General features: G+C 37.4%; 1 protein-coding gene across 2 annotated transcripts in view; it reads left to right on the forward strand.

Moving 5' to 3' along the window:
- The first annotated feature begins 231 nt into the window (after nucleotides 1-231).
- The window catches only part of LMBRD1 (LMBR1 domain containing 1), a 65391-nt gene continuing 37811 nt past the window's right edge, over nucleotides 232-27811 (forward strand). The window contains exons 1-7 of one of the 2 annotated variants that reach the window (XM_053974303.1): nucleotides 232-309; nucleotides 782-958; nucleotides 8995-9055; nucleotides 13459-13556; nucleotides 14524-14591; nucleotides 19034-19122; nucleotides 23065-23138. In XM_053974303.1, the coding sequence (XP_053830278.1) occupies nucleotides 250-309; nucleotides 782-958; nucleotides 8995-9055; nucleotides 13459-13556; nucleotides 14524-14591; nucleotides 19034-19122; nucleotides 23065-23138 (627 nt within the window). In that variant the 5' untranslated portion in view covers nucleotides 232-249. The remainder of the gene's footprint in view (nucleotides 310-781; nucleotides 959-8994; nucleotides 9056-13458; nucleotides 13557-14523; nucleotides 14592-19033; nucleotides 19123-23064; nucleotides 23139-27811) is intronic. The other variant, XM_053974304.1, reaches the window with a different exon arrangement.

Here is a 27811-nt window from a genome sequence, read left to right on the forward strand (position 1 = left end):
TGCGCTCTGCCACGGGACGGGGCCCGTCACTTCTGCCGCCGGGGAAGTGCCGCTCTGCCGTCAGCAGCGCAGGCGGCGGCAGCGCCCGCGGCGCTGGAAGCGCGGGCGGGCCGGGAGCCGCCGGCCGCTGGGGCTGCGGCTGGCGCGTGACGGCACGCGGCGTGGCGCGGTTGCCGCGGTGACGCGAGCCCGCCCCGCTTTAAGCGCCGCCTCGGCGGGGCGGCCGCGCTCCCGCTGACGGAAGCGAAGATGGCGGCGGCGGCGTCTGACCTGCTGACGGGCTGGTGCCTCTTCGGCCTGGCGCTGCTGGTGAGAGGCGGCTCTCCCGCCCTGCGGCGGCCCCCTCACACATCCCCTCCCCTTCCCTCGGCCGGCTGCTACTCCTTCCTCGGCCGCTCGCTGTTCCAGTGCTGGGCATCCCGGCCGGTCTCCTCGCCCGTGTCCCTGCGCCTGCCCCGGCCGCGAGTGCTGCCGTGCGGCTCCCGCAGGTGCCTCGGCGGTGGTGCCGCAGGGCAGAACCCGGAGCTGGGAGCGGGGGCTGCCTTGTCCTTTTGCCCGGCGAGCCGCGCTCTTTGTGTTTCCGCGTGTTCCGTGTGTGAGTGCTGGTGTTGTTGCTCGAGCAGCTCTTGAGTGACTTTTGTGCGTGATTAGTATAATCCTGGTGCTGTGTGTTCAGGTGAAAGGTATGCTGTACCAGTCATCCGTACAGGGTCTAACATCAGTACCTACTTGCTGACACTGCAATATACAACTCATAATTATTTTTCCCTGTGTATTTCAGGCCATTTTAATTTTCTGCTGGATTTATGTGCGGAAGTATCAGAGTCGGCGGGAAAGTGAAGTGATTTCTACCATAACAGCAATTTTTGCCTTGGCCGTTGCTCTTATCACATCAGCACTCCTGCCAGTGGACATATTTTTGGTCTCATACATGAAAAACCAAAATGGTACATTTAAGGTATGGATTTTAAAAAATGTTAATTGCCTCTTCAAAAAAAGCACTTGTGTTGCAAAAGGATGTCCCTGGGTTGTGAAAGTGTCTGAAACCAGTGCTAATACCTGTTTTAGTGACATGACTTTTCTCAAAGCTGGATACTAGTACTGCACATAAAACACTCATATCTGGTATTTGAACTGGATTTCAATTTTGGCTTCTATGCTTTCTCAGATGTTCTACTCTTTTCCAAATGCTTGTTCCTTTTGTTGTGCATAAGAGTGAATGTACTGTCCTGAAGATATAAACAAATTGCTAACTGTTGCTTTTTAGTTCATCATGATGGGGCATTGTAGAAAAATTTGTTGCACTTTTGTTCAAAAATAGACTGGATTGCCCCTTTGTAACTTAGGATTATTTTAATTGTTTTTATTTTGTCACCAAAAAAAAATTAGTACTGGAACATTTAAAGATTTACTGTGGCAATCTACCTGCAATGTAAAGCCTGAATTAACAAGCATTTTGAAAGCTGCAGAAACCCTTGGCAGAGGGGAATGCAGTAGTATCTCTTTTTGGCTGATAAAGCTTTAGCTGAACTCCTGCATTTATTAACTGTAGAGGGTTGCTATGCAAAATGAGTTCCCAATAAGATGAGTATTTGCTGTCATCTGCTCGAAGTATTTCTGTAAGAGATCATCCCAATGCTTCAAATATTACTTGAATTTTCAAGAAGAATTCTTGAAGGTATTGACTCTGTATCTTTGTGAGGACATTGTGAGTAACAAGAGGTTGAACTGGAGCATGTAGCTAACTTGAGTAACAACTTACTTGGGTTTGGAGGCTAACTGGATCTCTTGTAAAAGTTATGATCCTGAAACAGTGATAGAGTGGGAGAAGGGTAAATGCCTGCACACCAGATTGTATTCCCCTCCAGCCCTACTTCCAAAGGAGGATATAGGTCTTGCCAGATCTGTGTAATGCTTCAAAACTAGCTTGCAGCTAATACAGTGCTTTTTGGTTGGTGCTTATGTGAATGCAAGTTATGAGAAGCCTTTAGAATTGAGCTGTGATGTGGTTTTTGTCATCTTTATTGCTCAGGGTTAATAAATTAAGGTGTTGCTCAATGTTATTCTGAAAAGTTTGTGTTTTCAGACCTTGCTTGTTTGGAATTAAAGTCATTGTAGAAGATGGAAGAGATCTTTCATATGTCAGAGTTCTAGCAATTCAATGGAAATAGTAGTCTTAAATACATAGAGCCTGAGTATTTAGAGAAATAACCATGATGCAATGAGGTCCAGCTGAAAAATGCACAGCTGGTGGGGACTAAGCAGAATTCACTGCTGAAAAGGACACCTTTTTGCTGATGTATACTTTGCCTGATTAGAAACAAGCCTGTGCGAACAGGTCATCAAAGGTGGTCATCAAACTACAAATTTTTAGTTAAGGAAATATAATTATTAGGAGGAAAACGACTTGTAATACTGTTTTTCATGGGCTAGATTTCCTTGTTAATGGACAAATGCTGTGATATGGGGAGGTGGGTAGATTCTATTTAAAAATTGTACTGAGAGCAAATGTTCATGCTTGTGGTAAAGACTTTTTTTTGTCAAGTAACTTTTTGCCTATGCTTTTGAGGCTTCTTTGTCCTGCTTAGTTCCTAATGTTTGTAGATGCTTCTCATGGCTTGTTGGAATACAGTTGCTCTGTATTTCCTTAAAGAAGCATTCTTCTGTGTCTTCTAAGTCTCAGCTGAATTGAATTTCTAGCTTTGCAGAAATAACATGAGATCTACTGACATTAATGTGTTTGATCCAAACAAGGTGTTGAAATTATGGTATAGAAATATTAATGTGGCCTTCTAAATTGAGTGAATCTGAAATCAGTCAGCACCTATAGGCAAACACAGCTTTATTGATTCAGTAATTTCAGTTCATAGATAATGTTGAGGTAGGAGGCTGACAACATCTTAAAATAAGGCACATGGTGTCCTGCACAGGACTGTGAGTGGTGATCCTGATGGATCCTGATGGTCCCTTCCAATTTAGTATTTTCTATGATTCTGTGGTCTTCATGAGTTGTTAAAGCTTTTAAACTGTCCTCAGTAACATGTCCTTCTTTCCTGCCATTGCTTTGCAAGTAGGATAGACAGAACTGTGTTTAGAATATTTCCTGAAGATTACTGGACCATTCTTTCAAACCCAACACTTCCAAGATCCTATAAATGATGCTGGGGTCTGAAGGACTATGACTCTGGCAAGAAACCTTCATTGCTTTGGATAGGCAGAGTGAGTTAAGTCTTTAATCTTCTCAGTGAATTTTTGAGGGAGATGCAGGTAGCAGATGTGGATTATATTCTCTGTAGATAAATTTGTAGTTCATCAAAAAACTCCAAGTGGATAATTTCAGAGCTGATGCCAGAAGAGTAGTGGCACTTACCCAGATTCTAAGTAAAATTTTTTTTTCTACCTCCTGGCTGTAATTCCTGGTATCAGTGTTAAAAGTGATGAGAAACAAGGGTGCTCAACTTGAAAGAGGTACTGTATGTGAACTTTCAGTTCATTTTTAATGTATCTTGACCCTACTGTCAACTTGTAGATGTAGCTGAGGGTTTACAAGATGAATAAGCTTGTAACAAACCTAGGGACGTGTTACACTAACAGCAGAGGTTAAATTGAAGGCTTTGATGGTTCAAAGTTCTCATTGTGAATTGTGTGTGTGTTCTGTGACAAGGGAAGGTGGTATGTCCTGGCTACAAAGATTGACTGAACTGTAATACCCAAGCAGAGGATCTTTTTCTGAGGGTTGTGAATATTATGCTGCTTTCTGGGGGAATTCACTTTGAAGTGTTGTGTAGCCTTTTTCCATCATGTATTCTGAAGTGCCTTCTTTGACAAGGGCTGTATGCTATATCTTGGTCAGCCTTTGTTAACTTGAGGTTTTGTTCATTTCAACAGGACTGTTAAGAGACTGTTTATACATCTTTCAATTACTACAAATAATTATGGTAAAAGTGGCTTGTAGCATTTAGCACATAATGGTGTATCTCACAATATTTTAATACTTATCAAATATTGTCTTAAAGTTTTTATGCTCAGTGAATTGAGCAGGGTTGGTATTGGCAAGTATTGCACAGTACAGTTACACAGTAGAATTTACTGTAACACCTTTTCTGGAGGGTGGGATTACTTTGATTCCTAGTACTGTTAAGTAGGAAAGGGGGATTTTGGTTTAATGCTAATAACTTGAGTATTACCTTGTAAGTGAAATCCTGATAATGTTCAACAGCACCACTTCAGCTCAAAAGTTTTGACTGTGAGCGCTGTCAGTGCTTTAGTTTGTTTCAAAGGACTTCAAATGCATCCAGTTGCATCTTATCTGTTTGATCTGAAAACTTGTTGGATTTACAACAAACACATAGGAACAGAAAACCTTGCCATAGCTTAAAAACGTAATATTGCTGCTGGAACCCAAGTTCTCTTGAGTTTGACCTACAAGTCTCATAAATATTTAAAGCGTAGCTGATGCGGTCTTGCAGCAGGAAGACTGTTTGAAACAAAGATGCTCACATCATTGTACTGTCTTTTTTCCCTACTGTTCTAGCAGAAGGCAGAGGAGGTGATGAAACCTTTCCTTTTCTTTTTGAAATGTATGAATTCTTGCTACTATATGAAGTTAAAAGCCAGCGGCGTTTCTTTCAGTCTGGCTAAGACTGAATATGTCACAAGCCTTGGGTGTCTGCATGAGCTGTTAAAAGCCAGTTGTCCTCTTAATGATTCAAATAGTAGCATCTGCTTAATGGGAGGTACTTTTTGCAGACTGTTTAAGGTTTTTTGCATCTTAGGAGGCTGAGAGGGGAGCAACTCATTATGTAGATGCTCAAAACACAAAACCACTAGAAATGTCCAGGGTTTTTATTTTTAGAAAGGTGCTAACAGAGAAGTTATTATTGATTGAGACTATGCCTCCTTCCTGAGTAAGAATTACTACTTATGAAACAATAATACTCGGCCAAAAATTGTTGCTAGGCAGATGGGGCTGAGATGTGCATGTTTCTGGATGCTGCTTTCTGTCTGGTAGTCAAAATCCTGCCACTGTCCCATTTTGGACAGGCTGGAAGATCTGAGATATGGATACAAAATTTCTTCATATCTAACAATGCTATGACTAATTCTAATGACTCCAGTCTTTCCTACTGCATCTGTCTTTTGTTGCCTAAGCTTTGGGAGAGGCTAATCAGAAGAGTCTTTCATCTACATTTGATGAAACATCACAAATACTGAGACCTGTAATGTTGCATAACTTTAAGCTCTCTTAAGGGACATTTGCAGAGAATGAGAGCTAGGTTCCTTGGGTACTCATGAAAGTCTTACAGCAGTGACAGTAAAAATGTCAAATTTAATGAGGACAAAGGAATGAAATTCATGGCTGTTCCTCACCAAAAATGGTGGAAAGTCAGATTAACTTGCAATGGTTTTATGTGGGGAAGTTATCTGTATAGTTTGAATAGTACTGTTCTGTTAAAATATGTTAACATGAGTCACTAACTGGACAGAGTTGCTGGGAGAAAAAAGACTCTGCTCAATGATTAATGCAGGAGCAAGTGTTCTTTGTAACTAATTTTCCATGAATGTCATTATAAAATTAATCTTCTAAGGGAGCTTTGCTTTGGATTTAGCATTTAGGTAAACTTTAAGTGTCTTAAGCTTCTTTTTATATCTTTACTTACATAGCAACATTTTACTAGCATATGTACTTTTTACACATTTTTTTAACGTGACCTAAGTTACAAAATACTTAAGCATAATAGCTTAATATGGGTCATCATGCTCATTGCACGTATCATTTCAATTTTTGGTTTCCCTTGTCTCTCTGTACAATGCATTGGTACAGGTATTTTAAAGGTGATATGTGTTTGCTAAACTGCATGGAACAAAATGAAGTACAGCACAACAGTGCAGAATGCCTGATTTCTGCAGGTTCTAAGAGAATTTGTGGTCCCATTTTGACACTTTAAACTGTTTGTTGAAGGCAGTATGAATTTTCACCTCCCTAATCGATTGTGCTTCTAAGCCATTCACTGTATATACTATAAACTTGGGTTGTAATGAATGGAAAAGAAAGACTAGATCTAGGATGCTATCTAAATGAGTTCCCAGCTGAGTCCTGATGTGCTAGTTGAGTAAATTCCTATACCTAGCAGCTAGTATGTCACCAGGGATGCTAAGACTGTCAGAGCTCTGACACTCTGGCACTCTGACACAAGCAGTGCTTGCTTTTGACGAGGCAGTGCTGCTGTCACTAGCCTTTGAAACAGCTCAGATGAACTGGTTACTGCCTTTGAGTTGCTGATGGTGTGTGCATATGGATAATTTGCCAGTTAGAATTAAGCATTTTGCTTTTTAGTTTAAATGTGGGACTTTGGCAGCTGACTGAAAGCTGACATAATAATTATGATATACCATTGAATTGGCTTGCATTACATATTCTTCTTGTGCAGTGTAATGCAAAGTTTGTATTCTGAGGCAGATGTAAGTAGTGGTGAAATGCACACATTTGCAGTTTGAGTTTGTTTAGTGTAATGTAGCAGCTCACTATTTTGATATGGTGTAGTGTATGTTTCCTAGTATACTACGCTGGTCTTGTATACAACTTAATTTGAAAAACAAAATGAAAAGTGATTGCAATGTTTAAAGTTCTACATCTGTATTGTGTTAAAAGTGCTTTTCTGTAGCTGAAGGAGAAGCAATTCTTGGGCAGCTAAGCCATGTTGTATTTCCATTACTAGCTACCTCTTCTGTACAGTGGCTGTGCCTCTTAAACTTTGGGTCTCGCTGCTGCTTTTCTTGCTTGTTCTTGGGTTTTGTGTGTTTTAAATGTTTCCATTGCTCATAGAAGAGACCTTTTTCTCAAGTAGCTACTTGGAATCAATGCACAGTCCTGTTCAATCTTGGTTTTCCCTTAGGCTTGATTAAAATAAGCATTTTCTTAATACTTAACATTATGCAATTTAAATGTTCTGTATCTGTTCCTTACTTATTGTAATTAAATTCTTTTGTGGTATATTTTAATCCAAATGCCTAGAAATTTATTTTTCAAAATTCTGTTGGGTGTTAGCCTGGCAGTCTTCACAGACTGAGCTTATTGTGTACCTGATAGATACTTCAGGTGTTGCTTCTGCCCCTTTTGCTAAAATATTTTTCATATTTTTTTTTTGCTGATGAGATGTCAAAATGGATGTGTATTGTTCTGATCAAATTCCAGCTGGATGGTAATCTAATTTAGTTCATACAGTGAATTTTAAAATCTTAATGTAAACTGACCTACTGGAAGTCTTAATATAGTAAGAAAAAGGAAACTGGTGCTGATTTTCTGAGATGGTAGAAAATGTGTTCATGATATGTCATCAAGCCCATATTCCAGATTACTTTATGCAATTCTGAGAGAACTGATGAACCAAATGCCAAAGTGTCTTTATGTCTTATGGGAGCAATGTTTAAGTAGTGTGCTCATTTGCATTTTCATATCTCCCTGTTAGTGTGTGTGTCTTTACAACTAAAAGGGATTGATCTTACCTGTTTGAAGAAAGAAAGCCTGCATACAGAAATGAAAAAGGGCTTTGACAGTACTGGATATTTTTTTTTTTTTCACCAATTCATTTATGTTGCTGTGTTCTCTAGCTTTTAAAGAATTCTGCTTGTGGTTAACAGCTTTTTTTGCTCTTGACCACATATAGATTGGATCCCACAAAACTAAAACAATTCTGAAATATGTTTAAGCTGCACTGGCAGCATTGGACTGTTGTATTCAGTGTCTGAGTTTGTCTGCCAACGATTATGTAGTAAAATATTTAGCTTCCTTAAACCAGTAGTTCCTCTCTTGGAGGAGAGGGAGTGGGCACAAGAACTTGATTTCAGCCATCTGGCTGATTGCAGTTTCCAACATAGTTAAGTGTTGTAGTTTCACTTTCATTGCTTCTATTCTCTGGACCATTCCCCAGGACTGAGTAGTGCAGTTACTTTTGCTTTTGTTCAAATAAGGGATATAAGAATTTGATTTGTAAAATTAGGTATTGCTAAGTTGAATATTAATATAATTCAAGTTTTGATCAAACAAAAAAATGAAGTCTTGTACTTCTGAAATAGATGACAGCTTAAACTGATGTATTAACTAATAAAAATAGAAGTTAATGAATTATATATAACTGAGCATAATAAAAAGTTTTCTTATTTTTATGTCTAAATATTGTTGCATCTGTATGTGCAAATTTTAAACAAAGTTATTCTGTGATGGAAATATTGTGTACATTGTGTACTTTGTCCAACTGTGTGGCCCATGGCACAAGAAAGCTGTTAAAAGAAGGCCACAAAAACAATCAGATCTGAAACGCCTCTCCTGTGAAGACAGTCTGAAAGAGTAGGGGTTGTTCTGCATGGAGAAGAGAAGGTACTGTGGAGATGTTGCAGCCTTTCAATACAGAGACAGCTTATAAGAAAGATGTAGAAACAATTTTGACCAGGGCCTGTAGACACAGAAGAAAATGTAACAGCTTTAAAAGGAGAGTGTAGATTTAGCTATAAAGAATAAATTTATTGTGATATTAATGGTTCTCTGGAACCATCTGGTTCCTAGAGGAGTTGTGGATGCCCATCACCAGAAGCATTCCAAGGTCAGGTTGAATGGGGCTTTGAGTAACCTGCTGTTCTTACCTGTGGCAGGATGGATGGGCTAGGTGATCTTTGAAGGTCCCTTTCAACCAAAACCATTCTATGATTGTGTTCAGAAACTCTTATAAAGATACTGTGGGAATTAGCAGAACATATGTGGGAGCTGCCAAAACTGCTTAATGTTCCTTTGGGTCTAAAACCTTCATTTTGTGAAACTGTTCGCTGCTTATTCCTGTTTACCCAGTGGTTTTCACTGTTGGTAGCACTCTAGCATGGAATTCTTTAGAAGTAGCATTTTTAACACTCTCCCTCTATTTGTGTCCTTGAGTGGTTGCTTCTTATGTAGTCTTCTTTTATTACATTTGATAATAAATGCTTCTATCCTTTTTTTGCTAGGTCTGGGCTGATGCTAATGTTTCAAGGCAAATTGAAGACACTGTACTTTATGGCTATTACAGTAAGTATTTTAGCTTTTTTTTTTTTTCCCCAAGTAATAGGACCTTTAAGTGAAGCAATGAAGTTTTTAGAGGTCATATTGGGTTATTCCTTTTTGGTTAAACATGAGTCTTAGTGCTCTCAAGAGAATATTTTTTTTTCTTCAAGTGCCCCCTAGTAATGCAAATATACTGAAGCCAGTTCATGAAAAGGCTAATGCTTTCTGTTGTATAATCTGTGGTTCACACGTTTCCTGTGTGTGTATTTGTGGTCCCTTAAGGGAAACACATGGTTTTGCTGTAACTTTTATAGCACCTAACATATGCAGCAGTGTAAAACGTGTCTACCATGTATAAAGTTCATGCAACCATGAGTGCAGCACTTTTAAGTGTTCGGATTCAGCAACTACCCTGTTCCAAGTAAGAGTTACTGTGGAGGAGCATAAAGGAGTTGATTCAAAAGTGGTAATCCTGAATAGAACTGATATTTTAAAAAGTGACTGAAATAAAATAACTGTTCACCAAACCTCTGTGTAGTGTTATATCAGTTTTTAGTGGTCCTATGAAACTTATGAGAAGTTTTACTACTACTGGATATATGTAGTGGGTATGGAAATGTGCTCAGCACAGTTTGAGTGAAATGTTTGTTTCAGTTAATGGTGCAAACTCAGAGGTGGTTGCCTGCTTTTGGTCACATTTCCAAAGACTTGAAGTTTTTTCTTTCAGATTATTGTGGTTCTTTTGAAAATATTTTTTAGGTCAGGAAATGATTTTAAATAGTGGACTTTGTTAAATTACAGATTAATTATTGCATGCCAGTGATAGTGAAAAACTAGAATAGGCTTCACTCAGCATAAAAATGAATAAAGCCAAAAGTAGTAAGAAGACTTCCATTTTCAAAAAGGAACTTTTAACACAATCTTCACTTTATAATAGTGGAAATGATTTGTATTTGATTTCTTTGTAGTTTGACAAAGTCTTATTTAACAGACCAAATATTTCACAACTCATAAGGTGGAATAATCTTCAAGCTCTTCTGTGCACTGTTTGCTATAGATTTGTGAGACTGATGAATTTCTGTAAGGTGTTTTGGGCTAGCTGAATGTTTTGGTAAATCTTGAACTAATTTTTTGAAAAAGATTTAAACTTACATTGGGAAAACTGCTTTTGTTTTTGGCCTTTCTGTACAGGTCTACTTGAAATACTGTAGGAAAATGTCTTATTTCATAGCATATCCTCCAGATGGTGGTAGAGATTTAAACATGGTTTTAAAATTTTTTTCTCTTGTCATCTTAATTTGAGTAGATACACTTTTTCATAACTGGTTTTATAACTAGAGCTGTGTTGAAGTGAACAATAACAGTAACTTGTTTTTCAGAAGTCTCCAAAAATCATATATAAAAACACAATGCCTCTCCTACATCATCTAGTGCCCTGCTGCTGTTGCCCAGCATAGTGACATAACTGCTGAGTGAAAATTAAGCAACACTTCCATTGTAATACTATTCCACTTTTTTTTTTTTTGCTATCTTCCTAAGAAAGTATTTGATTGTGGCTTTTTTTTTTTTCAACAGACAGGATGAGCAGAAGTGAAGTACCCTTTTGTACTTAAGAACATGAATTCCTGTATTTTCTTGTGTCTCCTGAAAATGGAGAGATAACTATATAGATCCGACTTGACTTGTGTAGGTGTATTGACAATTTATGGTATTAATAATTGGTGCACTTCAATCCAAGTCACTTGTAATTGTAGCAAGAATGTGGAGACTGGAATTTAACTGATATGTTAGTATATTAATCATTATTTTGCTACTTGCATTGCTTCTTACTGATAAAGCTGCAACTAAATATAGAAAAGCTTTTTTGTTTTTTTGCATAGTTGTTAGCCCCCATGAAAAGTGTGCTGTTTCTCATACCCACCTGGTTTCTTGGTTAGACTAATACAAAAATAGAATGAGTTTGTATTGGTAGAATGGTAAATGAGGTACCTCTCAGAGTGAAGCTTGAAATAACTGTATCTTGAAGTGGGATTTCAGCAGCCTAAAAGCTTTTCTTAGGAAACCAGTCTAATAATTGCTTTGAAGCCATAGTGGCTTAGTGTGTTACTATTTCTAAACCCAAATGTAATAGAACATGCCTCACAGTACTTTAGTGATTGAACAATGATCAGTGGTTGGCAAATGCTCTAAATAAGCTTGTCAGTTTGTTTAGAAGGAAAACTCTTTTCAGAAAGCTTTATAAATGAAAACTGTCCAACACAGTTTGCTTTGTATCACAAAGAATGCGGTTGAAACAATTGACAGTAACCTGGAGGTGTTGTGTAGTTTTTCCTCTAGTGAGTAAATACTACCTGTTGGAGTCACCTTTATGTCCTTCAGTGTCCTTTGATGAAATTTTGTGTATAGTGAAAGGATATTATTAGTAGATTCTAATAGTCTCGTGAGATAGACCAAGATCCTGACCTACATGTGTTAGACGACTCCCAGCTATGGTGTGGCAAGGACTGTGTGCTAGATTTCATGGCATCTCTTCATGTGTGCTTTGAGGTCTATGCTGAACTTTAGATTTTCCATTTCCTTTTTAAGTCAGCAAAAGTATTGTGATTCCTAGGTTAAAGTTTTTTGAGTAAGAATTTATCCAAAAGGGTAAGTGGTATTACTTGGATGATTTTTACATGGAGTTTTGTCTGCTTATTGCAGATATTTGATAAGTCATTGACACTGAGTCATCGACACAAGAATGTGGGCTTCTAGGAACTAAGTGCAAGTCAAATATGCCTTCATGTTTTCATGGTCTAGTTCTAGGAGAAGCCATTCTTAAGTACTATGAGAGATCTGTAGCTGTGCTTGACAAATACCGTGCAGTTGATCTACAGAAACACTTTCCTAATCAGGGTAATTTTTCTGGGAGCAATGTGCTAGAACATAAATTGAAAGTCACACATATTCACAATATTGAAGTAGTATGACTACTGTTGTAGAATGTCTAGGAAGGCTTCTTTTTCGAGTTTGAGGTTTCAAGGTGTTTTATAGCACTGAATTTGCTCTTGGCAAATGAGAGAGTTCATGAACTGAGAACTTGTTTCTCTTCTTGCGTTGCCATACTAACTCAATACGCTAAACAGTAGATGCCTTTAACACTTGGAAATATTTTTCCAAAGAATGAGTTCTATTTAGATATAATTAGTGATTCATATTTAGATTCTATGTGTTGATATTTTATTTGGCTTCTATACAAACTTCAGGAAAAAATACTAAGGTAGATTTCTTTGGGGCACGTGGGCAATGTGAGGAGTGCACTAGCCAAGATAAGAGGTCACAAACTTAAGCTGGGAATGATTGTATTCATGGAAAGGTGTTAATTACATATATATGTGTATATGGGAAGGTGTTAATTAGTCATGCAAAATAGGGCAAACATGAAAAATAGACAAAGATTACAGGACTTAGGTGGTCCTGAGTGGTTTTATTTATTCCTCAAAGGTGCAATTTTGTTCCAGCACAAGCAGTTTTGGTTGTGTAGCACTTCTGACATTTTGAAGACTTAGTAAACTATTCCAGGATACTTTTTTTGCAGTTTGCAAATACTATAACATACTGCTTCACAGTTCTTAGTTTCCTAATGGACTTCTGCAATGTTCATAGTATAATATGGAGTATTAAAAGATTTTTCCTAAATAATCATGTTCTAAAGCATGTTCATCATACCATTGGCTAGTCACTCCAATTGATTTTGGCCAGCTGTCTTAATGTCTTCAAAACTTTACAGTATTTGTAAAGACATGTTAAACTTTTTACTTTCTTATGATCACCTGTGCATCAAAGTGGCAGGAGAGTAGGACTGTCTTGGTTTAGTGGCTATGCAGTTGTATATTTTTTGCAATCTCCAATTAGTCCTTCTTCTAGAAAGGGACCATGAAGTGATGATGCTACATTGCTACAGCTTGTTTTGTTTTGTTAATTGAGGTCAGTAACAACCAGGTCTTTCATCCATGATATACTTATTTTAATAGGACAATCTGATACTGAGTCCAGTGATCAAAATGGCTTTAAGTTAATTTCATTTGATATACATTTTTTGAACAACCTGTTATTGGGTGGCTTAGCTTGCTTTTATTCACTATGCTTTAAGGCAGTTTACTAGTATTGTGTATCACTTGCATACAGTTGATTACTTTTAGTCATTTGTTATTGCCAAATTGAAGATGGAGCTGAAATCTGTAGCCTGAAAGGTTTCACTTTAAAGTCCTTTGCAGTTCACAAAACAGTAATAGTTTGTATGCTGGCTGGTGAATCTTACTAAATTTTCAATGCCTGAAATTAAGAACTAGAATGAGAGGAAATTAATGTTTTGCGCTTTCCTTTGAATTGCTGTGTAGTAAATGAAGTGCCAATGTAACTGTTTCTTATTTAATTCTTCCTCCTAGCTCTGTACTCGATAATTCTGTTCTGTGTCTTTCTGTGGATTCCCTTTGTCTATTTCTATTATGAGGAGAAGGAAGAAGATGATGGTAACACATGCTCAGTAAGTTTACTCTAGCAAATGCACCAAGCAATGAAATGGCAAATGAATCTAGCCAAAACACGAAAGCAAGAATGATTTTTTTTAACTTAGAAATGGTATTAACATTGTAATGTATGAGTCTATTACTATAGTTTCATAAAAATCCTCGAGCAGCTCTTAGTAAGACATAGTCTGACATTGTCTAGTCTAAGCACAGTGGTCTTACATGAAATGAAATTTCAGTGAGATAAGTAATTAATGTCTGTATTTTCATGAAGTCTTTAAACTGTCTAAAAAAATCTTTTGAGGAAGATGTCATACACAGGAAGTTAAAACTTCTTATGTGAGACTCCATGGAATAAAAGCCATATATAGTGACAGCTTTTAAAGCAGAGAATAGGAAGATGGATCTGATTCTGAAATAGGTGCTTAAATTTCATGTCTTTCTACTGTAGTGTTTGCTTTTTTCTTGAAGTAGGCAGTAGTAATTTACCTGAAGCTAACATGTTTACTTTTCTAATGCACTGGCTTGAGACCTCCCAGGGAATACAGTAACTGCATGCCAGTGAGGTGCTACGATTCAAATGAAAACACTCTAAAGAAGCTTCTAATCAATTAATCATTATTGTTTTCCCTTCTGTTTAGTTGTAACCTTAACATAAGAAGACTTTTAATAATAGCCATGGTATAAAGTATTAGTAGTAAGTATTTTGAGGGTATTAGCACTGAATATATCCAGGCTTCCAGCCACAGCTGCTCAAGTGAATAGCTTATGGTGGAAGCAGAATTCTATGTCATTGTTGACAGTTCTCAAGCTATGAGATGCTTCAGGAATGCATGCTTATAACTTATATATGTAACTAGTCATGCTCTTTATGGAGGTTTTTTTGTAGAATACCTGTTATGCGAAGTATAGTTCTCGATAGTTTGCACAAATACCTTTTTATTCATTTTATGTCAATGTATTAACTTTCTCTTTAATATTCAGCAGGTTAAAACCGCACTCAAATACACTCTGGGATTCATCACAATTTGTGCAGTTCTCCTGTTAATTGGGTAAGTATTTGTATTGAGCACTGTTCTATGCAAGATTTGTTTATCAGAGTTCTGTGCTTCTAAGAGGTAAATTATGATACACTCAATCTGTATAATCAACATCAGCTTAATCACTAATAGGGTTTAAGTATCCTGAGAATTATGTACCTGAAAAGTAAGAGTTTAACTGGAAGATAAAATGGTTTTCTTAATTGTGGGGATGCTTGTGCTTCCAAGCTGACTGAACATGCAGTGTGAATTGGTATCAAGGATGTGGTGGCTTTGACACAACTACATTAATACTTCAGTGTACAACAGGGAGTAAAAACTTTGTCCTTATCTATGTTAATCAGATACTTTTTTGCTTTTCTCAAGTCCTTTTTCTGAAATGAACATTGCAAAACAGCTTCTTAGGGAAAAGATTAGATGTTATACGCTTATACTTTCCTAAATAGAAATGTTGTCTGAAGAATGTAAGTGTAGTGTGAGGTTATATTTGACTTAAATGTGCCTTGTCTGATAAAGCTTTTGCTGGCATTTGTTTAAAAGGCAAGTGTTACTGAAGTGAGTAACCTGTTTGCAGCAAGTGCTGTTGTTCTGAAACTCAAAGTAGTAGCAGAAAATTGATTTCAGATCATCATTAAGCATGGCATGCACACCAGTACTGAAACTTTCTGATGTCATCTGTTTCATAAACTTTTTAGCACTTTGACTGCAGCAATAAAGTTGGTAAAAATTGCAAAATGTTTGCTAAAATGATCCATATCAAAGTACTGGAGCGTGAAGTAGAAACTAGAGTGAAATTAATGCTTCCAGTTGTATACCATCTTACTGGAATGTTGTTTCAGTTTTGATAAAAGTTAAAGGTATGCTTCTATCAAGTGCCTTGTCCTTTTAAGTGAAAGTAAGGTATTTGCTCTTATAGGACACTGTAGGAGTTTATTACCTAAATCATTGTGTAGAAATATTACTAAAATTTCTGGCAAAAGCTGTTTCTGTCAGTTAGCTCACATCATAGGTATAGATACATGTATTGTATAACACATCCAGTTTAGAAATCTTGATAGTGTCTCTAGTAGGTGTCAGCTGAATCCTCAGTACGTGTAAACATGTTCATTCCTCTCTCCCAGTAAGTGTATTGCCCTTTTAAGTGAAACTGTGAGACTCCCTTCAAGGGGAAAAGGCTCAGCTTTAGAGGCAGCTAAGGTGACTGTGCTGACAAAAAATGTGAATTCTATTTCCAGTATAGTTTTATATAAATTAAGTAGCATATGTCTCAGTGTTTGTGTATGCTTTTTCTGAAGAAGTTACTTTAGTCAGCTGTTTTCATAGCAAGGGCAGGGAGTGGCCACAGAAGTCCAGTGTGACCAGAAAGAGATAAACATGTTGGAGCTGAAGCTTCTATCTGAGTGGTTTGACTGAATGTGGTAGTGAAGTCTAGTCTTGCAGTAGTGGAGGATTCTCTCACTGGTGGTTAGGATCAGAGTAATGTTAAAATAGACTGGAATTTTATGCACTGGGTTTTATTCTAGATGTCTAGGCTTAATGGACTAGAGTGCTCCTGCACACAGGTTGAGACTGAGGAGGGGTAGAAATATTTCCTGGTAAGTGCCTAGCAAATAGTCTTTCTTCCTTTGCTTATATCACTAGTGTCTCACAGTCAGACAGCCTCCATCCTGATTGGTTTAGGATGTAATCTGTATGATTTAAAAAGTCAATAAATAGTTTATCATTAAATAGTTTTAAAGGTCTACATAAGCAAGTTTTTTGCCTCTTTCCTGGTCAGCTGTCTTCACATGACTTATAAAAGCTATATTAAGCTCAAAGTTTGAGTGTCTTTTTCTTACTGGGACATTGCCCTTCCTCCACTAGAGATCATTGTGACTATTTTGGGAAAAAAATCTGTTTTGTGCCACATAGTCTTGGAGGTTTTTCTGACTTGATAACACAGCTCAGTGAGCAGGATGTTATTGTCCAAATTGTTATCAGGAGTAGTATTTGTACCTCTTACTTTACTTGTCTGTTACAAAACAGTTGTCTGGCAAAAATGTGCATGTCTGAAATATTTAAATCCTCTGCACACAAATAACTTGATGCAGAGTACCATGAAAGGCAAAGTATAGGGCAAATTTATACCAGGATGCTCAGAACTAGTTTTTACTTATCACACCTTTCCCTTCCCATAAGTTAGGCACTTTCCCTCTACTCTTTCTAAATGTCACGTGCTTGTCAAGGGGCTTGACATACAGCAATCTACAATAAGGAACCCTGAAGCAGTCTAGTATGAAAAAAAGGCTGGTTTTGAGGCTAATGAACATTTGGTTCCAAAATGCATGCTTCTCTGGCTGTCAGTGTTTGGAATTAAACTGGTTACCTTAAATTTCCTCAAACCATTAGCTCTTAAAAAGCTATGAATATATCTAATTATCCTATAAATAGTTATGCAAATTATATCACAGCAGAACTCACTTAAGGAAATGAATCTAAATTTGGTGTGTTGATAAATAATTTTCTAAGGATGACAGTTAATGACACTCTTGATTTAAGGATCAAACTTTATCCATCTACACTTGTGTATTAGCCCTGGCAAGAGTGAATAGTTTTAAACTGCTTGTCTTGCATTTACTTTCTTTGTTCTGCAGCCTAGATATTGATCTAGATTTTAATCATAATTTACCCAGGATGTGTTTTGAACAGCATAGCAATTTGCTTCTTTTCTTAAGATTACCACAGTTAATAATTTGATTTGTGTCCAGAACTCCAAGTATCAGACATCACAGCTGAGCTGTTTTGGTTGCTTGCATTACCTAAATTTATAACTCCTCTGTTCCTTTCTGGGGCCTTTGGTGCATGGAAGTTGAGCAGGAGCAGAATCAGATGTCCATCTCCTTCAGTCAAGGTTTATCTGGGTACTAATTGAAGAGTATAATATATTCAGTAGCCTCTGCTCTGATTAATATGCTTTGACATGCTGGTTGTAGGTAGTCTCTGAAAAAAAAAAATCCTATTGTTCTCAGGGAAAAAAAAAAGACAAGCAAGTTTTAAATATCCTAAAATGTTCTTCCATCTTGTTTGTTCCCTGCATGTGGTCCACAAATAGCAAATCCATAGTCATGCTAAAATAAAAAGGACTTGAGGTATGTTCTCAGTCTCCTTTAACCATTTTTAGCAAATAAACCTGCAGTTATTTCTTTTTATCATACGTAGAAATGTTGCCTAACTTGGTTTTAATACCTGTGTCTTCATTTTGTCTGGATGCTGTTGTACAGAAAGAATTACTACTAGAAGCATAAATCCTAAGTCAACAAGCATGTGTCAGCTTAAGCATATGCTAGCCCTCAATCTGCCTCTTGCACAGTCAAGACGTTATCTTTAGAAATTCAAATCTTGACTTTTAAAATGTCAACTTTTTTTTGGCAGAGTATCAGTTTGGTTTTGATGTGATGATTATATGTGCACACAGTTGGTTTAGCCTTAACCTTGGAAACAAAAGAAGATACTTTGTACTTTGAGACTGCCCCTGGAATATTTGTATCTGTTTGGGACTTCAAGCAAGAGTCCAGTTATGTGGTACTAACTATATCAATTTGTCATACAAGTCCAAATTATACTTGTGAACATTCTTTGTGGACTTAAGTTTGAGTTCTTTCATTGTTTGCCTAAAGCATTTCCCTTCAAATCTGTCTTCCCTGTGACTTGTAGACTTCTATTTCATGTCTCAAAGCTACGGTTTCAGTGGTTTTTTGGTATGGAGGCACTGTTTTTCCAGCTATTACAAACTCAGCTGTTTTGTCTGTACAGGTGCTGAAGAGTTATTCTTATTAGTTGACTTTAGATGGAGAGCCTGATAACAGGAAGCTTTCAGCTAGGGGACTGTTTTACCTGAGCTTGTTCTCTGAGCATTCTTTGCTAGTGTGCTTATTGGAAGAACAAAAAATTTTAATGAACTTCTCTGGAGCTCAGTTCCCTGGGCCAACTACAGAACAAAGAATGGAATGGAGAAGATGTGTTTAGTTGTAATAATGGAAGATAAACATGTCCCTTTATATTTCAATGCTTATTTGAGAAATCATTAATTATTTTATTTTGGCTTTCAGGAGTGTGTATGTATATGAGAATTTGTCTCAGTTGATGCTTAAAGTTTGTTTGCTCCTCTGTATATTAATCAAATCAGAATAGTAAATCGTATGAATGTGTCTTTTAATTATACTTGAGTGTGGAGTCCTTACCTCTTTTAGGATGGATAAATAGAAAATCACTTGTTCATTGACCTCAGACCTGACATGTACACATACATGTACTCTGCTGATCTAAATGCAGCATTTGAGGAGAATGGGAACAAAATGAAACTCTGCCATTTCTTCAGGAATGAATGCCATTTCTTCTACTTTCTTAACTTGGAAGTAGAATTCTTCTTATTTTTCACTAATTAGGGTAACAAAGATATTTTTTCTGTATTACAGTGCTTTTGTTCCTTTGGATATTCCCAACAAGAAGAATTCCACAGAGTGGGAAAAAGTGAAGCTCCTGTTTGAAGAATTTGGAAGCAGTCGTAAGTTTGAGATCTGTTCTGAGCTTTGCACGAGTTGCTACTCTATTAATCTCTGCCACTCATTCATTGACTGAACAAGATAATTAACTTCCTTGGTGGCAGTTTTCTAATTTTTCTCTGGCTGCTCACCTACTGTAAGTCCTTACAATAAGACTTCTTCCTGTTCAGAGAAAAACAAAAATTAGGACTATTGTGAAAGCAGACACTGCCATCATCTCCTCTCTGTACTTTACGTACAAGTCCCCATTTGACAGCAAGGACTCCAGTGTTGTGTCTGCTGATACAGACACATCACTGTGTCTGGTGGGGAGACACAGGATGGTGTCTGTGGTGGGGAGAGGAGGATACTTTCTTCCATAGTCTTCACTTAGCTCTTAAGTGCTGCTTGGATGCTGGGAGTTCACTGACTTTCAGGGTATGGTGGGTGTGTATCATGTTGTGATGGTGTTCAATCATTTACCTGATGAAATGCAGTACTGCTGTTCACTGTAAAAGTGAGATGAGTGGTTCTGTCTATTTAGACTGGAAAGTCCTGTGGGTGTTACTTCTTCCCTTTGCTCTTACAGTACTGACGTCTTCTAAAATTGTTGCTTGCATTTGTTATACTTTACACTAGGGCTGTAAAGAGCTGTTGAGAAGGCCAAACTCTGTGGAATAGTATTCAACACTTAGGTGATCTAGTTCATGTGCTTAGCCAGGATATGTTTTAAGGGTAAGGGTGTGAAGGAAGTGTTTTATAGGTGAGCTAAGACAGACTTGATGTCACTTTTCAAATGTATTCAAAAAAGGGTAACTAAAAGTTGTCTAACAAACATTCATCCCAATGCATAAGTACTCCATTACTTTGTGTTTCATTCTTGATGTGCATCAGAGTATTGGCTTCTGTGTGAATATTTTAGGATATAATCGTACAAGCCTTCATCAAGTCATATTCTACATTATTCTAGGAATAAAGTACTGAATAAAAGTTCCCTGCAATGACATATACTGAACATTAACAGAGCTGGCTAATCCCTTCAGGGCCCATCAACTTTATATGTACAGTTTGCTTAAGTATTCTCTAACCTGATCCTCTTCCACCAAGAGTACATATTCCTTCCAACTTTTCTCACTTGAGCTCCCTGGCCTGGATTTCCTGAAGTCTGGTCTTGCTAGTAAAAGCCTAAGGCAAAGAAGGCATTCAATAGCTCAGACTTGTCATGGAAAAGTCCTGTCTTATCAGGTCCCCTGACCCCCTCATCAACAATCCCCTATTTTGCCCCTTCTTCCTCTTGCCACTTAAATACTCAAGGCCCTTCTTGTTTGCTTTGACATCCTTGCAGGGTCTTTAATCATAATATGCTCTGTGCTGTAATCTGTGCTTGTAAGTGTAGGAGATGGGGAGGACAAATCCATAGCTTATTGAATGTTTTGGCTATCCGCTTGTTGGTGTTTCTCTTACTTTGCAAAGATTATAACAGCTCAGGAAAAAATGCTACTTAAACTGTTTATACAGGTTGTGATAATGGTTGAGCTGAGATGTAAGCTAATTTTTCCAGGTGACCTTGATATGACTGTAACAAAGTATTTGGCTCTGTCTTTCCTATGAAATACAGTATAGCCTATGCTTATTTCTAGGAAAGTAAACTGATTGAGATGCTGGATTGGGATCTGAAAGTGTGATTTTTTTTTTATTGGCATTCTCTTATGACTTGTAATTTCATAGGATAATTCAGATTGAAGAGACCTCAGGTCATCTATTCAAATCTACACCAAGAAGGAAGCTGTAAGATCAGACTTGGTTGCTCAGGGGTTCATCACCTAGCTCTTCAAAACCCCCCAAGGTTGGAAAGCTCATTGTGGAAAAATCTCTCCTCTTACATGTTGTGGATATACTTGCTGTCACCCAGTTGTCTCACACTTGACAACTAGGCGCTACTGAAGAACCTGGGCTCTACCTGTTTGCTAAGCAGACAGTCTGTATTGGGTGTCTCCAAACCTGTCTGTGTTCCAGGCCAAACAAGCCTGACTCCCTCAGCTGCTCTGCACAGCATGTGCTCCAGCTTCCAAGCGATGTAGTTCTTCCCTTAGCTTGCTCAGATTTATCAGTCTTAACCTGTAGCAGGGGCCTCAGAACTGGTTGCACTATATGTATGGTCCCTTCTTTAATAGATGGACATGCTGCTGTTGATACAGCCTAGGATGCCATGGGACTTCCATGCTGGCAGGGCATGCTGCTGCCTTATCTTCAGATTGCTGTCTCTCAAGACTCCCTTCTATTTTCATAGAGCTATTCCATGGACAGCAACTCTGCAAAAGGTTCTTTTGTGTTCCAGGTGCTGGAGAAGTAAGGCCAAAATGCTTGCCCATTGTCTTTACTTGTACCTGTTGTCCTGTTTTTATATAAATTTGCCCTTTTCCTTTGTCTGTCTGTAGTGGCCCAAGAAATACAAAGATCTTGAGACATAGAACAAATATCCAATCATCACTTGGTAGTTGGTTGTGGGGCTATGAAAGGAATGCAAACTCATCCACTGAGGCAAAATACACTTCTGGTAGGCAATTATCAATTTTTCAGCCAGTTAGTTTCTTAATGTTGCATTGAGCACAGTTCAGACTTCTAAAGTGGGTATTAAATGTTGGTTTCAAATACTTGTACAGGAGGATCATCAAATACAGTGTGATATGTTACAAATAGGGGCCACTCATGTGGACATTTTTCTCCCCTAAACTTCAAAAACAACTCAAATTTTCACAGCTACTAAAGGAAAAATAGTGCTAGGTTTATATTTGTGGGGTTTTGGAGTTTTTCTTTTCTTTTTTTAAAATGTTTTATACATAGCTGTAGTATTTGAAACACAGGAGTATATTGCTTTTAGCTCTGGTAAAGTTGTTCGATATTATCTAGCAAAAATAGTAAAGGAGAGATTTGAGCAGTGAAGTTGGATTTGGTTGTGCTATTCTATTAGTTTTTGATGGTTTTGGAAGGAGGCCTGTAGGGTTGGTCAGAAGAGTGGTGCAGCTTCTCATAGGGGAAGGTTATGATTTCTCAGTTTGCAACTTAGTGCTATGTTCAGTGAGTAAGAATGGAAACGAGCTAATGAATGGAAACAGGCTGGTGTATCTTGTGAGTAGAAATAAAAGTTACTGTAAATTCTTGAACTAACTAGAAGGGAGGACATGGGGGAAAACGGTGAACTCTGGTTATGACTGAACACAAACATGAAATTGTATGCTGAAGATTAATTTCTGTAATTTCTTATAAGTTTCAATGTTAAGTAACCAAAGCCACTTGTGATGTCTTGCGTGGTGAGGTTAGGGACAGACCTGTTTTGAAGAATTATGCGGAAGGTTTTAGAGAGTTAAATGCTTTTTTATTTGGTCACTCTTTTACTATCTCTTTAAATTACTAGAGTTATGAGGCTACAGTAATTCTATAGTCCCCTGAACTTTTTCCAGTTTTTTGGTCTGTATATACATTGAGTGAAGCTGAGGATTTTTTTGGTTGCTTAAAGGAAGCTTGTCTGATTCTGGATAATGCTATTAGTAGGAGAAATCAGGTGATAGCAAACAAAACTAAGATGAACCATCCAGAATGCACATGAAAGTCATACAAGTTACCACAGCACTCTGGGGAGGCCAGAAATAAGTCTTGAAGAAGTATTAGACAGTTATGGGAGCAAGTTCTTTAGTGCCTTTTCAACCATTAGAGTCAATGTACCTTCTGTGAGCTTGTGAAAATGACAAGAGTCTGTCCTGAGTCCTGCAATTTGGGATAAAGATCTGCTGTGGTCAAAAAGCTCTTTTAGGTGAGTTTTTCATTTGAGTTATAACTGGTAACTATGTTTTAATCTTTTTCATCTTTCTTATGATGAAATCTCTTCTGGAAACTAATTTAGGAAGAAATGTTCTTATACATCTACTGTATTTTCAACAGGTTCTTTTTTTTTTTTTTTTTTGCAGATGGCTTGACTGCACTTTCATTTTCCATTAGTTCCTTGACTGTGATTGGAATGTTGGCAGCTATCACTTACACAGTAAGTTGTTATGCAACGTTTTCAGATTTTTACCTTCATGATACTTGTGGTTATCACTGGCTCTACCTGTGTGGGAAACTTGTCATCCTAAAAAGATTCAGCAGTATCTTTAGCTCTGGATTTTCATGATTTGAAACATTCATCCTAAGTCCTAACTTTTTGCTACAAATTTAAGGACCACTGTTTTAGTACTGAGGAGAGATCAGACTTAATTTTGATGTGTTTATGCAAGGGGATGTCACATTACTTATGACTTGTAACACAGTCACTGACATTCCTTGCTCTTAAACCTTTATTTCTCCACCCTGATATAGAGAATTAAATGTTGCACTTTTTTTATTCATTGAACTGTGGCATAACCTAAAGTTGATATGGAGCTTAAGTACTGCATTTCTTTCTGAGAGGGATTTGGAAGGGTTCATACTGTAACCCATTGTAAATGGTATTATTAAGGCTGTGTTAGTTTAACTGCTTGACTCTTGCTTTTACGTACAAAGAAAAGGAACTGTTGTAACTTACTGACTTTGGCTGACATTTAATGCTTGTGGTCATTTGCTTTCCCAATGTGTTCTGTTTCTTCATTCAGTGAATAATCAGCGTGTTTGTAATGCTACATGTTTTAATTTGTTTTCAAGGTAAAATTTTGCAACAAAGAAGAAGCTTAAAAGCTTAAGATAACTGGCTGATAACAGACAAAGCTTTAAAGTTTCTCAGAAATTACTGTTTTTCTGACAGGTTTTTATCTTTAAGTTCATGTCCTTGCTAATGTAATGTTTTCTTCCATTGGAACTTGGCTCTAACAGTTCTTCCCATGTAGCTTTGCTAGTGAATTCTAAGTGCCTTTGTAGCAATAGCTTACGCAGTAAATTACTTTGAAGCATTGGTACCCAAGGAGGTGTCTGTTTCAGGCAAACTATAAAAGTATAAAACTTGAAAAAGGACTTAAGCACCTTTCCCCCTTCCCTCTTTCTTACGAAATACTGCCTTTAGACTCTTAAATGAGTAACAAGTATAGCTAATGATTTTCTGTCTCTCCAACTGGTGTAAGTTAGAGCAGAATTATGGAAGGCAGTTCAGTACAAGTTCACAGATATGTCAGAACCCTGACAGCTTAGTGGCCATCAGGGTCTGTGTAGTAGATAGGAGAGCAACTGCTGGGTGGATCAACTCGTGGGTATTGTAGGTGAGCTGAATTGCTCTCAGCCCCATTGACAAAGTGCTTTAATCTGACCAAGATGATAAATTTTATTACTTTAAGCCTTTTCTTAAAGTGACATGGGTCATTAAATTATTCAGGCTATCTTGCTGACATCTGGATCATGTGATGGTCAAAAAAGATCTAGACCTCCACTTAGCCTGTAATAATGTGCCAGATTTTAATTAGTTTCCCTTAATTATGGAGGAAAAGATTATTTTCTTGTTCAGATTGCTGAAGAACACATATAGTGTTATTTTAGCCATGATACTAACAAAATAAAAAACTCCTTAGCTGGGAGAGAGTATCAGTGTTTTGTTCAAACAACAAAGTATGGTTTTTATACCTGTTAGTAAACATCTAAAATGTGATTTTATGGAAAAAAAAGCAACTTTATTCCTGACTGAAATGTAAACAATTTATAACAAAAACCTTAGCAGATGTGGCACTTTGTGATATGGTTTAATGGGCATGGTGGTATTCCATCAAAAGTTGGGCTTGATGATCTTGGAGGTCTTTTCCAACCTTAATGATTATGTGATTCTTGGAATTTTTTTTCAATTTACTGTTAATATTTCCTACTTCCAATGTTATTGCCTACTTATTTTTGAACCCATACTGGTTGTAGGCACCATTTAGCTGAGTATCACAGTATGCTTCTGTCCTCAACACTAGCTGAACCTGGAAATCCATGTTCAATAACTTCAGTGTTCTGTGTTGTCTCTGTTTTCTCAGATGAAGACAATACCTAAATCTTCAATATAGTTGCTTTAGTGTCACTGTATTTACAACTTAAACAAATATTGAGTGATAAATGAGGTGAAACATCAGGCATGAGAACTCTTATCTGAATGCCTTAATTACTAAGACTTCTGGACTAATTTGTTGCTTTGTAAACTTCAACTTAGCTGTCTATGCAAATACCTGAAGTGTGAAATTGATTTCCTTTATTTTTAACTGCTGTATTTCATCCTTCTGGAACTATCTGTTCTGTTTTACAGTAGGTGATAAGGGAGGGTGGGAGAAATGGAGGAGCTATTTTACAGAAGTTTTGGGCACGAGCTCACACAGGAGTGGGTTGTTATCTATGTCTGATGTGAGTTTTTTGTCATTGTTTGCAGGCAGTTTTAGAATGTTAAGCTGAAACAGTGAGCTAGCTGGCTTTGATATATGGGTGGACTGAGGTACAAATGTGTCACAGACAGTGAAAAACACCTATTAGGAGGTCTGTTCTCCAAGTTGGAACAGTGTTTTCTTTGTGCTCTAGAGCTTTCATAACACCTTTCCCACCAGCAGTGATGGTCAGGCTTCCATATTTAAGCTATTTTATCTGCAACAGCATAGGCTAAACTTACCCCAGTGGTATAACATAATGCAAAAATTGCTTCAGTAATGAAAAGTTTCTGGCCTGTTGCATTTGCCTAAAGTTCAGGGGGAGGTTGGCTCAGAGTGTAGTCTGTCTTTGCTAGTTTGGATTACTCCACTCGCTCTACTTCAGAGCAGGAGAACACAATTCTGGAAGGGAGTGTCAGTTTTCTTGTGGTAGTTTCCCATGTCTTTGTATTGTGGGGTGATTTATTTTTGCTATATTAGCCTTGTATAAAAATCACCTCTAGATGAGACAGACATGAGTGCACAGACAAGTCTTTGTTTTTCAGGTAGCCTTCTGCTGCCTATCAGATTGTTCCAAAGGTGGGAGATCTTTGTGCTTAGTCATCAAACCACTCTTTGATCATTGGTGTTAGTTGTTGATTTTAAGCACAGAAAGAGAATATTATTACATAAGAGTGAACACAAGAACAAAGACCTATTTCAACATTTTCCACAAATGCTTAGTAGGTGATGGTAAAAAGAATAGATGGGGACACCAAGTGTGGTATCTGAGTTCCTGTGTCTCTGAATGGTGGTGATCTCAGATATGTGGTTTACACAGTGAAGAGTTGAGGATTTGTAGTATAGATGTAACTGAAAATTTTTGATTTTCCCCTGACTTCTGCATATCCTCAGCCTGTTTCAGTGCCAGAGTTTGCTATTCTATTGCTAAAGGACAATTGAGAACAGGTATATCTGGTCTTCTATTTACTCATTCACAGTAAAGAAAAAAATCTGTGCTAAATGCTTATCTAATAAAGGTTGTATTGTAATAAGTAATATGTTAGCAAATCCCTGCATACCTAATTAAAAATGGTTTTACATTGAATGCCTACTGTAACACAAAACAATAAAAATAAATAGGAGTGCTGTGACTGTGGTTGACTGATTACATCTTAAAGTGTTACTTGTGGAAGAAACAATGAAAGAGATGAATCAATGATTTTATTCAAGTCCCTGGCAGTGCAATTTATTCATTCTACAATTAGTTAAATGTATGTTAACAGTACTGGTTTCTCTGGCCTTCAGTATGAAGAATTAGATTATGGCTGTTTTAGAATTGAATTTGTGTTGTGGTAATATACAATAATGTGAGAAGTTGTGGGGAAAAGGCTTTGGCACTGTCAGCAGGTAGCCTTGAATTTGAGTAGAAATAGAGGGCAAAAGCTCACTTCAGCATGTGTGTGTGCCTAGGCTTCCTTTAGGAAAGCATATCCTCCTGCTTCCACAGGAGGAGGGATACAGCAGGGTGGTGTTACTGTAAATGGAGATTGTAAATGGCTGCAGTTTAAATTATGGGACTAACAAACTTACTCCAAGGACTAATCTAGTTAAAACCTATTTTTTAAGCATCAATCCAGTGTTTGGGGCCTCTCAAGGCCCTGATTGGTTTGATACATTACTCTGAAGTACATTGTGAGCTGTTAATGCAATGAAGAACAGAATTCTTATCAGATCATACTGTGTTGTAGCATTTGATATGTTAGGATTTGGGGGTGAAGGTGACAGTTGAGGGACAACATAAATTGAAACATCGTGCTGTTCCAGATTTGTGGATAACTGAGCACTTGTGTTACTATGATACATACATATGTATGTATGCTATGATACATACATAGGTAATGCTACAGTTCAGTGGGGTTGTCATTATATTAGATTGCTGGGTTCCATTTTCTATGGCTTCAAACATCAAAATCACAGTAAATTTGATGAAGTGATAAATACAGAGAAGAGCTTTTCTTACAATTTGAGGGAAAATGCAGAGTTTTGCATTTGAGTTGTGAGCTTTTCCCCAGCATCTGAATGGGGTAGGATGAAATACACCATTAAAATTGAAATTGCCAAAGAAATAAAACTTCTTTGGTATGAAAAGTTCCTGATCTCCTCAATTTCTGTGAAATACTAGTTAAAAGCTTTGTGAGGTTTTAGTAATAAATACTGATCCTGAAAGCATCTCATCCCTTAAGGTAAATCACTGGGGGAGGGTATTAGCATGGAAATTACCAGCTTAAGGAGTTAGTGCAAAAGTTGCTTTTCCAAAAAAAGTTCAGTGAGAAAATTCACAACTATTTTCATTGATAATGTAGTACAGAAGATTATGTATGTA

Source organism: Vidua macroura, chromosome 3 (assembly GCF_024509145.1).
Source record: "Vidua macroura isolate BioBank_ID:100142 chromosome 3, ASM2450914v1, whole genome shotgun sequence".
NCBI lineage: Eukaryota > Metazoa > Chordata > Aves > Passeriformes > Viduidae > Vidua > Vidua macroura.